At 47.8% G+C, this 11,745-nt stretch overlaps 2 protein-coding genes across 5 annotated transcripts in view; both read right to left on the bottom strand.

The window, feature by feature from the left end:
• The window catches only part of maml1 (mastermind-like transcriptional coactivator 1), a 13,577-nt gene extending 6,054 nt beyond the window's left edge, over positions 1-7,523 (bottom strand). The window contains exons 1-3 of one of the 3 annotated variants that reach the window (XM_017441680.3): positions 7,220-7,523; positions 6,125-6,595; positions 145-1,410 (exon numbers count right to left, since the gene is read on the bottom strand). In XM_017441680.3, coding sequence (XP_017297169.1) covers positions 145-1,410; positions 6,125-6,445 — 1,587 coding nt within the window. In that variant the 5' untranslated portion in view covers positions 6,446-6,595; positions 7,220-7,523. The remainder of the gene's footprint in view (positions 1-144; positions 1,411-6,124; positions 6,596-7,219) is intronic. The other 2 variants (XM_017441682.3, XM_037977505.1) reach the window with 2 other exon arrangements.
• A 500-nt stretch (positions 7,524-8,023) lies between these two features.
• canx (calnexin) overlaps positions 8,024-11,745 on the bottom strand; it is a 14,302-nt gene continuing 10,580 nt past the window's right edge. Inside the window, exons 13-15 of one of the 2 annotated variants that reach the window (XM_017441685.3) lie at positions 10,489-10,597; positions 10,343-10,410; positions 8,024-10,043 (exon numbers count right to left, since the gene is read on the bottom strand). In XM_017441685.3, the coding sequence (XP_017297174.1) occupies positions 9,984-10,043; positions 10,343-10,410; positions 10,489-10,597 (237 nt within the window). In that variant the 3' untranslated portion in view covers positions 8,024-9,983. Of the gene's footprint in view, positions 10,044-10,342; positions 10,411-10,488; positions 10,598-11,483; positions 11,738-11,745 lie in introns of those variants that run through there. The other variant, XM_037977515.1, reaches the window with a different exon arrangement.

Raw genomic sequence — 11,745 nt, 5'->3', positions numbered from 1 at the left:
GAGTGTGTTTACCTGTGTGTGTTTACCTGTGTGAGTGTTTACCTGTGTGAGTGTTTACCTGTGTGCGTGTTTACCTGTGTGTGTTTACCTGTGTGTGTTTACCTGTGTGTGTTTACCTGTGTGTGTTTACCTGTGTGTGTTTACCTGTGTGTGTAGGTTGTGCTGGCTGAAGGTCATGCTGTTCTGTTTGAGCTGCTGCTGCTGTCGGACCAGGTTCAGCAGGGTCTTGTCCTGGCTCGTGGTGTTGGGGGGCCTCGGTGGTCCCGGCCCGGCCTCGTAGTGGGACAGAGGTCTGGTGTTGTTGTAATTCAGCCTTGCTGTGGGGGCCTGAGCTCCTTGTGTTGGGGGGTGGCTGAGAGGGGGCCCTGATGTCAGGGGGCTCAGAATGTTGGGGTGCCCGGCGGAGCCCTGCATGTAGCTGCCGGCTCCAGATTTTGGCGAGCTCTTGTTGTGTTGGGGGGGCATCATCAGCGACTTTTGGGCATTAGGGTTGAAGTCTGATGGGTACAGCGAGGAGCCGGTGACCCCCAGAGAGGTCTGAGAGCTGTTGGTCATCTGGGGCCAGGCCTGGGGGTGACCATGAGGCCCCTGGTTGAGGAACTTGGCCTCTCGCTGCGGCTGCTTGTGCTTCATCTTGTTCTGGACCCTCTGCTGCTGGGCGGCCAGCTGCTGCAGCTGCTGGGCGGGGGACAGGTCTTTGGGGCCTGGGGGCCCCGGGGGGAGGAGGTGGTTTGGTGGAGGCTGGAGCGGCCTGGAGGGAGGAGCCGGCTGGGGAGGGGGAAGAGCTGGGGAGGAGGCCGACGAGGAGGCCACAGGGGAGCTGTTGGGGTGGGGAGGTTGTACAGAGGAGGTGGACTTCATGTGGGGGGAGGTGGTGCGAGTGTCCTGTTCGAAGACTGCGGAGGGCGGAGAAAACTCCGTCTTCACGCTAGCCAGATCTGGAAGCAGGCCCTGGGACGACTGGCCCCCATCTCCTGCTGCTCCTCCAGCTCCACCCGGAGTCAAAGCCAGCTCCGAGGAATCTTTGCGGTCCTCCAGGCTTTCCTCTAAAATCTTCTGGATGTCCTCGATGGGCACAGAGCGGTTGAGGTCCTCCATCAGCTCCTTCCACTCCTGCTCGTTCAGGTCGGGGAACAGGTTGTTGCTGCCTCCTACCAAAGGAGGCATGATGGGTAAGATGTCCTCCGGCTCCTGCTTCAGCTTACTGCAGTGGAAGTCCGGTTCTCCACCGCCGTCCCCCAGCTCCCCTGTTGGAACATGGGTCTGGTTTGACGAATCGCTGAGACTCGACTTGGAGTCCAGTGGGGACCGGTTGTCCAGAGAGATCTTTTTGTTGGGGGGGAAGCCGTCACTGAAACCGTTGACTGGAGAACTGGTGCTGTCCGGTTTCCTCTTCAGCGTCTCCTGTAACTGTAAGAACACAGACGGGTCAAAGGTCTAAAACCTGAACCATCACAGAATCACACAAACAAATCATGACATTTAATTACTAAACTATTCCTTTTTTAATAAAAGACATTACTGGGTAACCGTTTGTAGTTTATAAAACACTCCAAAACCTAAAGTGTCACAACCAATCAACATATTTAGGAAAAATAAATAAAAGTTTGTTTTAAAAAGGTAAAAACAGAGCATTGATTAAATCATAAGCTGCAGACTTTATTCAGATGAGTTCATATGAACGGAGGTTCTTTAGGAGCACTGCAACTGTTTTATCTGCAGGGGGCGCTGTGGAGTTGAACTGACCATGGTTCAGTTTACAGAAACATTTCAAACAGGACGATGTGACAGATCCTGAGGGTTTATATCACCCTCCTCCTCAAATCCTGACGACGTTCTGACTTCATCCAACATCAAGAACCAAAGAACCGCCAGGACCAACCAATCACATTCTACTGTGGGGCCATGATGGAAACATAGGAGGAAGAAAAGCATGCTGGGTAACGAGTTAATCTGTTGAGTCACTGGTTGCCATGGTGATTCCCACCTTTTCTGGCGCAAAAAGGGGAGGGCAGCACATCAGGCAGAAACCCAGAGTAAAAAGTAAGCCTCAGACAAACAGTCTCTGAGCGATAAGTTGGAGCAGAACTTCTTAACTCACAGGTAAACACACACACAGGTGACACATCCGGTGAGGTTCTACCCTGAACCATCCGGTGAGGTTCTACCCCGACACATCCGGTGAGGTTCTACCCTGACACTTGAAGTTCTCAGTGTTTCTCTGAACTTTCTGCCGTCTGAATGAAGCTGATCCAACCAGTTTGTTGTTTACTGCCCACTGACGTCCCTGATGACGTTTCTGCTGAGTCATTCTACCTCACGCTGTGGCACCTGAACAAAAAAAACTCAATCCACTGGTTGAAGCTGGATTTTAGACATGCCTCCAACCGTATGGCTAAATCACTCCAGTATTTAAATATATCACCCACCGCCTTACCTGACAAAGATCTCATTCGACTGTTTAGTGTGTGTTGGAGATGACTCTCCGCTACTACCACACCAACTTTTAGCTCAATATCTGAACACCGAACACAGAGGAAACCAGCAACTCACTGAACTCCTTCAACCTGAAATACTCGCCTGACTCCGCCCCATTACCCTGTTTACACACCTGAAGAGGGCCAGCTGAGGATTATGGGTAACTGAGTCTGTAGGCAGTTAGATTCTGACGGTTCAGAGGAAACTTGTTTCTCCAGTTTGTTGTGATGCTGCTGGTGAACAAACTGTGCAGACTGTTCCCCCGGCCCGGAGGTGAGTCTTAGTGCACATCCACCCGCCCAGCAGGCAGAGGAGCTGCAGACTGACTCATCCTGGAATTTCTGCCTCCAACTCAGCCACAAGAATCCAAAGTATCTGCTGCGCTGGTTTCAGCTCAGGAACTCGTTCTTTACTCCGGAGGAATTTCAAACACGTTTGAAAGCACTCCTTATGTTAGCGGGCCGATATCGGCACACATTCCTGAAGAGACAGAGAGTCGAGCATTTAAACCATTTTATAATCTGCCTTCAGGTTGGAGCGGCTTACGGGTCAAACCTATTTTTAGATGCATCCCAGACATGGAAGACGCTGAATTGATTTTCAAACGTTAAAAATCCGTTTAGTTAATCTGTGCTTTAGGAGAGACAGCAGAGTAGATTCTGCGCTCGAGGGCTGGGTGAGCAGCGGCGTACATGAGACACGCTGAACCCTGATTGTTTATTTCCAGCAGCAATGACCAACTTCCTGTGAGGTGTTGGCCCGGCCCGATGTCCGACACCTGACATTGGTCCGGCTCGGCCCGATGTCCGACACCTGACATTGGTCCGGCTCGGCCCAATATCCGACACCTGACATTGGTCCGGCCCGGCCCGATACCTGACATTCTCAATTAAACCCACTTTACAAAACAAAAAAAGTCAAAAATAGTTTGATTATTAAAAGCTTAGACAAGCACTTTGACCCAGATTTTAACCAATAAGATTAAAAAACTTTTAGTTTAGTTTCAAAGTTTGAGAAGTGGAAGTATCGGTTCTGTTATGTTCAGTGTGATATCTGCCTTCATATAAACTAACAGTGAATGCATTAAAGAGTAGTCTGGACGTTCTTCCATCCTTATCCAGACCTGGAAGAACCCTGCTGATAAAGCCGGGCCGTGGCCTCGTTCTGGTGCAGAACATGTTTTGTTCTTGAAGCACAAACAGACTGAACTCTGGGGTAACGTGTGAAAACGTGACCCTGACAGTTGGACTGGCTGGAAACAAACCTTTCATCACTGAGGCTAAAATCTGTATTTTCTCCTGAACTCAGAGGCGCTGGGTGAAAACAAGTTAAAAACATCCAAACAGGGGGCTGCTTAAGTCCTACTTTCACCACTTCATCCTCATGTGTTCACCAGAAAACCTCCTGCTGGTCTTTATTTAAACACAAACACCGGTTTATATGAGCTCATTTGTTACGATGCGTACAAACATGGCCACAGCAACCAACGACAAAAACAAACCATTTAAAGACTGAACTCCATCTTTGTTTTCAGCTTTTATTCAGCCCATCATATCATCGCCTATCATACAACAGGGATGCTGCACAACTACAGAAAATCAGTCAGTTTCTTTGTTTTAAAACTGAAAGTCCAGCTCAGCAGCTTCTATCTGAGCTAAAAGCTGAAATGTTAGCTCTCCTGTTCAGCTGGTACAAACTGTTTATTATATTATTAAAGCTGATGTCAAATTTCCCTTTTCTCTGTAGTTCGGTCTGGTTCAAGAGTTTTTTTAATGAAAAACTGATAAATTTTATAACAACCCTGGTTGTTCAGTGAGGAATCAGAGCTCACAACATCAACTTCTATCTCTGATTGGAGCAGAGCAGTCCTGGTTGGCACACACACCTAACAACCTACACAATTCATCTCTTACCGTGGTTCAAGCACCACGAGTGGGACTGAGGGCGTGAAGTGAACATTAGAGACTACAATCTTGGCTCTAAATGGAAACGACTCAAAACCAAAGAGGAATGGGGAATATTTGGAGAAACCCTGTGGAAACTGAACTATGATTAACTGCTGAGACTACTTTAAACAGAACCAATACAGCCTTAAAGTTCAGAGCTGTGAGCAACAAACAAACAAAAGGTGAAAAACAGCAAAGAAATTTGGCTCGTTATCTCAAATTTGTAGTCAGATTGTGTGGGGTAGAAGAAAAAGAGACTGCTGTGTTTATGATGAGTCTGCTCTGGAGTCAGAATAAAGTTTGACTTGATGAAGTTTTCAGACAGAATGACAGAAAAACAACCAGTTCGGTTTTAATGATGTCCTCTGAAGCTCTGCTCAATGAAGCTGCTTCTTCTTCTTCTTCTTCTTCTTCTTCTTTCAGCAGTTCCCTTTTCAGGGGTCTCCACAGCGAGTCCTCCTCCATCTGACTCTGTCCTCTGTGTCCTCTGTCCTCCATGTCCTCTCTAACTGCATGTCCTCTTTGTCTCTAACATCCTTCTGTCCCTCCTCTGGACATGTCCAAACCATCTCAGTCTTTGTCTCCCAGTCCTTCAACCTGTGCTGGACCTCTGAGGACCTCAGTCCTGATCCTGTCCATCCTCGTCCCTCCCAAGGAGAACCTCAACATCTTCAGCTCTGACACTTCCTGTTCTGTCTCCAAACCAGACAACATGGCTGCTCTCACCACTGTCTGGAAACCTTTCCTTTGACCTTTGCTGCCACCCTTTTGTCACTTTTCTCCATCCACTCCATCCTGCCTAGACTCTCTTCTTCACCTCTTTACCTCACTCCCTGTTCTCCTGGACAGATGAAGTCCTGCACCTTTGTGACCTCTGACCTTGTAGCCTCACTGTTCCACCTGCCTCCGTCTCATTCACACACAGGTACTCTGCCTTCCATCCCTCGTCTTTCAGGACCAGAAATGGAGCAGCTGCTCCCTCGTTAATAAAGTCGGGGTTCAAATTTAAGTTTTTGCTTCCTCATTTTTTTTATTTAAAAATGTATCACTCCCAGCAAAGGGACAAAAACATGTACTGATTAATTCATTCAAATTTTAGCGTTTTAGTTACAAAAACTCAAAATCAATCTTGAAAGTAACGCTGCGTCCTGCTCACACAGCGTTCATCCATAGAGATGAATAACAAATAAAGCTGGGCTTTTAAAACTACAAAAAAACAGTAAGAACCCTGAGATCATCTATGTAAGAGTGAAAGACAACCACACGTTTATAAAAGTGGAGATATAAATCTGTTAAAGCTGGTCTTGTTGACACCAACCCAGAGATCATTCATTGTAGAGGAATAATAAATACGGTCTAAACGTAGAGGTTTTGTAAACATCTAAACCAGGAGTGTCAAACTCCAGGCCTCCAGGCCTCTGTCCTGAGAGTTTTAGTTGGTTCCTGCTCCAACACACCTGATTCAAATGGTTTAATTACCTCCTCACCCAATCATCAGGTTCTCCAGGAGCAGGTCCACAAGTCATCCATTTAAACCAGGTGTTTTAAACCATCTGAACCATGCAGGAGAGCGGCCCAGAGGAACAGAGTTTGAAGCCTGTGATCTAAACTATTTGGCCATGGTTCGTTTATCCATACCTGGATTTCCCCCTCCCTTCCCAGGCTCTCACACCCCCCGGGGGGCCGGTTCGTGAACTCACCGCCATCAGGGTCCTGTTCCGGCTCTGCTCCGCCGCAGTCCCGCCGCCCTCCCCGGGCTCCGCCCCGCCGCCCGGCGCCCTCTGGCCGGCCTGCTCTCCGCTGGGCTGGGGCTGCCGGTGCTTGCTGGCCCGCTTGGCTTTGGTCTGGAGCAGGCGCTGGTGCAGGCTGAGGGTCTGCTGCTTCTCCAGCTCCATCCGCTCCTGCGTGGCGCTGTCGTAGCGGCTTTCGCACCTGTTGTGACGCTGCCGCAGGAGCTCGATCCTGTGGCGGAGCCGCTCCATCACCGCGCTGTGTCGCGGTGTAACAAAATCCGCCATCATCAGTAAAGACTTGTAGTAAACTCCCAGCTCAGGTTTCGTCCATAAAATGCTGAAAGTGGCTCTTTATACACCCCCCCTGGCCCTTTACAAAGACTTCAGTGCTGGCTCCATGGAGGCGACCTTTTGTCTCTAACGGCCTTCAGTCACTCACTGCCGGGGAGGAAAAGTAAGGTTTTTGGGTAAAACTCCATCCAGCCTCCAGATCATCAGCTCATTTAACTGGCTGTGTAACACGGAGCCACACTCAGTTAACTTTACCTCCAACCTGCTGCCTGTTCAGGAAACTCTTAAAAAGCGTTTTTAAACCAACAAACTCAGTTTAACTTTGACTGGAATCCGCTGCTTTCAGCTTCACGCGCTTCAGGCGCTTAGCTCGGCTTCATTTAACTTCAATCTGCGGTTTTCTGATCCGGTTCTTTACCAACTCCCGTCCAGCCTGTTAGCACATTCCTCCACTCAAAATTAAAGTAAGTCTCCATAAAAGCCGAATCGGAACCAGGCTGCTGGGACCCAGACGGCGGCGGCTCCGGTGTGTCTCAGTCCGCCTGTTAGCTGGAGTTTTCCGCCCGCTGGGAGCCGAATAACGGCTCTCCAACTCGAACAAAACTTTTTATTTAGCTCTCTGTTCGGGAGTTAGCTCTGTTAGCGAGCAGGAGCTAACACAACTTTAAACTCAATAACTCCCTGTTTCAGCGAATGCTCAAAGTTTACAGTCAGCCAACATGACACTTTCGACGTATTCTGAGGGGGAAGTTGTTGATAAAATCCACTTACTGTGAGAGTGTGTGTGTCCGCGGCTCCTACAGCAGCATCTGTCCGGAGAACAGCTGACCCTCCTCCGCCTCCGTGTAGCCGTTAGCCGCTGGGTTTGGGGTCTGAAACGTCTAAATAAATCTTCATACTTTAAATGTCCAGAGTCGCCGCCACGGATTTCCCTCCTTGTGGCCGAGCCCGAGTCGGGATGTGTGCGGTTCGAAGCGAGCGAGAGCGGGTGAATAACGTCCCTCAGCGCCGCTTCTATTGTTTTCCAGTGAACAGCCTGCTCCGCACCGCCATCTTGGAAACTTTCTCTTTTCTTCCATCAGCGAAGGGAATGTCCCTGCTCCCGCCTCACGGGTCTGTCAGCCAATCAGCGACAGGAAGAAGGTCTCTGCGCCCGCCTTACGGGTGATTGACAGCAAAACTAACTTACGGCGAGAGGAGAAATGTACAAACTCCCGCCTTCCAGGTGACTGACAGCAAAAAACCATTACGACAAAAGCGGTGGTCACAAAAATGACTGACAGCAAGGACGACCAATCAGAAGCTAGTTTCTTTCCGGTCGTAGTAGAAGTAAACCCTCTAAAAGTGAACGTTGTTTTATTGAGAGAAGAAATAGAGCAGGACTTTAACTGGTTTAAGTAACAAATTATTTTACAAAATAAAATGATATATGATAGAATATGATATGATAATGAAAAACACCCCGTCAGAGTAAAAACCCCAAAAAGTTTTAATCTACTTTAAAAATACCAAATACAGTCAGCCATTTGTATTTGAACTGAATCTGAGACAATACAGACACTCGGAGCCTTCAGGTTCGTTTGGCCTTTTTTATTTCATCAAAACAAACGTTTACTGCGTGTCGACAAACACACAAACATCAGGCTCCATCACAGTGTTTCGATTCAAAGCTGGACCTTCCTGCGGCGCCACAACCGTTTGAGGCGACCAAATAAAACGCAGCATACAGTGTTCAGTCTACAGTCAGCGAGGCTTCAGCCCGACGCCACCAGAACCGAATCCACCCGTCAGCCCACGGCAGGATGAAGAGGAGGAGGAGGAAGCTCAGTGTGCTGCTGATGGTTATCATTTTCAGTCTCAATGCAGCTCTGTTGTTCTCCTTCATTAATTAAAAGAAAAATATCCTGTTTTTAAATCTAACAAAGAATATTTGTGTTGTTCTCCACTGACGATGGAAACCTCTGAACATGGAATCTGATTTGTTCCTCATGTAACATGAGAGCAGTCATTTCACTGTTCCCAATCATTTTAATTTGTACAGCAAACTATTACAAAAGGCCAAAAATAGATTTATCATCACTTAAAAGTAAGGTTGACAAGGGAACAGAAAAAAAACACTTAAAAATAAGAAATCAGTTGCTTAAGTTAGGGTTTTTAAGAGCGACTCCACTCCAAGCCTATATTTAATTTGATTGCCTTTTTGAACAGCAGACATAAAAAATTATTTTTTTTCTGGGTTAACATCCAACAGCAGTTTTATTCTTATGGGTTTCTTGTTTTTCACATCATTAAATCTGTTTGATGAAAACAAACCTTTCATCTTCTGAGCTCCTGGTTAAATTAACTGGTCACGTGATCAAAACAGGAAGCAACATGGCGGGTTTCTCAGACAGAAGTAGAAGCAGAACCAGCTCTTTAGTGACACCTGTGGTGGCAGCAGGTAACTGCAGCTCCTGATTTTATTCTACAGATTTCAGACATCTCCCAGGAAAAAACAGCAGATAGCTCTGAGAAAGGCCTGAAAGCTTTAAGCCTGAGAGCTATTTACCTTCAAGGGCCATCTCCTGAAACGGTGGGGCTGAAGTTCACCTGCAGGTGGACAGATGGGAAGTGAAACGCCTTTAATTCCCCACATGGGGCTGATGAGAGAGGAACCGGGTGTCTGTCCACCTGCTGCCTGAACTGACCGTTTGTCTGGATGTGTTTCTGTGTGCCAAAGTGAAACAGAGGCAGCAGAAGGAAGGAAGACTATTACTCCGAGGATGAGATGTTGGATGAACGAGGCAGGTTTTAATCTGAAACAATTAGGAGGAGCTGATTTCATCTACTGCTACCGACTCCAACATGTCTGATGTGCAGACTGTAGGAGAAGCAGAAGGTGTTTCCTGACTCCTGATGGTGTTTCCTGACCCCTGACAGTGTCTGCAGGTGTTTCCTGACCCCTGACGGTGTCTGCAGGTGTTTCCTGACCCCTGACGGTGTCTGCAGGTGTTTCCTGACCCCTGAAGCAGCAGAAACTCTGAGGAGCTACAGGCAGGAACTGCTTTACAACAGAGAAACTACAGAAGAAAAGTCAGAGTGTTCCCAGAGCAAATGTTCTCAAATCAATAGTTGTGGGTGAATTTAGGCAGCAATTAGGCTAATTGATCAACTCTATAAACTGTTAGTAGTTAGTTGCTTGTAAGTAAGTTATCTGTGGGTTGGTTAGCAGCCGGTGTGTCGTCCAACGTTCTGCTGACCGGTTGGTGGAGCCGGGTGGCGCCTCGGCCCCACAGTGTGGAGGAATGATGCAGCAAGTTTTAGTGAATCTCAGTTACAAAAACAAAAATCCGTTACAGTCTCACTAACTCAGCCCGGTTCACACTGGAATCATCATCATCATCATCATCAGGAAGAAGGGGAGATGTTGAAAAATATCTTGTTGGCTTCACTGCTTCCACTGGATCCATTCAAGCTTCATCACCTTGGAGCAGAGGAGGAGGAGGAGGAGGAGGGTGGGAGGTGTTGAGCTCAGGCTGTGGATTCAGAAAAACAATCAGTCCTTTCTGGGCTTCCTGCTCCTGGGAGATCGCCGCAGAATCTCGTCCTCCAGCTTCTGCAGAACGAAGGACAGAGGAAAGCTGTGTTCACATCTTTAACATCTGTACTGAAACCTAAAGAACATCTGTCTGTTAGTAATATTAAAGTTCCAACATGGCTGTCTTTAGTCATGACTTTGAAACGTTTGATCTGTGGATAAACACGATGCTAATCCTGTTAGCTTTCCTATGGCCTTTTCAATGTTAAGTTAGCATATATGCTAACAGCCGGTTGAACAGTTATGAGGAATATTTTTCCTCATATGGCTGCTGAATCGAGAGTCCCACCCCTCCAGGTGTTGGGTCGGGTCCTCACCTTGTCTGCTGTCGCCTCCTCCTCTGCTTCTTCCTCTGCAGCATCCTCCTCTTCTTTATTTTTCTCCTCTGCAAGCTCAGATAAAAAAAAACTGTTACAAACTGCAGGAGGCCCAATAAAACAACCTGCTCAGGTGTTTTATCCACCTGCACTCTTCTCTGCCTCCTCTTCCTCCTCCTCCTCTTCCTCCTCCTTCACGTCAGGCTGAGCTTCATCGGTCTTCTTGTACTGCGCCGGCGTCGCTGAACTCTTCTTCTGCAGAACAAACAGGACAACGGTCAAAACAAACTCAGTTAGTCCTGAAGAACACTCAGAAGATCAGGTAGAAGAACCCAACCAGGCTAAGTCAGGTCCTCAGTTTCTACAACCTGTAGGGAGTTCTAAAGTTCTACAAAATGCACAGAGAGCACGAAGTGTTCACAGACTTCAGTGATCAGCTGACAGGCTGAAGATTTAGGTCCTCTGAGCTTCAGCTGCAGAAGTTCTGCTCATCCAGTTATTCTGAACTGGGATCCAAAGCTCCCGAGCCAGAACCTCCCGATCCAGCCCTGAGTTCTTGTTCTCCTAATGATCCGGACTTTCCTGTAACCTGTTCTGGATCAGCAGTTTTCTCCCAGCTTCAGAGGAATGTTTTTAACTTTGACCTCTGACCTCACTCAGACAGAAAAAGGCTCCTAAACTCAGAGTGTCATCAACACTAAAAGTTGAAATATGATTTTCAGTCTTTTTGTGCCACAGAAACAATCTGTTCCCATGGAAACCACCAGAGGCCCACAGTTGGACAGGGAACAGGACTGGATCAGCTGAAGGATGACGGATCCTGGTTCAGGTCTTTGATGGATTAGTTTTTTGGAGGACACACTGCAGGCCGTGCTGAGATCCAAATCAGCCGTCTGCAGAACTGATGATCCGGACCACGTTACAAGATCACAGGGAAGTCTGGATCATCGGAAGGAAAATAGGAACAGAACTGGATCAGCACCACAGATGTTCTAAAGGTGCCACAGAAATGTTCCTGAAGAACCAGAAGAGTTCTTTCCAGATGTTCAGGCTGACTGAGTGTTTCAGATCTTAATCCAGCTCTAAGCCTGATCCCCGTCTCTGGATCACTCATGTCATGATGTTCTGAAGGTGGAAACCAGGTTTTAGAAGGTTCTCATCTGGAACCAGAACCTGGTTCAAGCTGACAGAAAACTGGATCTGATGTCTGACCTCTGACCTTAAACCGAGTCTGATCAAACTTTCTGAAACTTGGAGCTTCCTGCGCTGCAGAACCACGACACCGAGCTGAGGCAGAACCACGACACCGAGCTGAGGCAGAACCACAACACAGAGCTGAAGCAGAACCACGACACAGAGCTGAGGCAGAACCACGACACAGAGCTGAGGCAGAACCACGACAC

The sequence above is a fragment of the Kryptolebias marmoratus genome, linkage group LG9 (genome assembly GCF_001649575.2).
Source record: "Kryptolebias marmoratus isolate JLee-2015 linkage group LG9, ASM164957v2, whole genome shotgun sequence".
In the NCBI taxonomy this organism is placed as follows: domain Eukaryota; kingdom Metazoa; phylum Chordata; class Actinopteri; order Cyprinodontiformes; family Rivulidae; genus Kryptolebias; species Kryptolebias marmoratus.
This window is presented reverse-complemented; position numbering and strand designations above follow the sequence as displayed.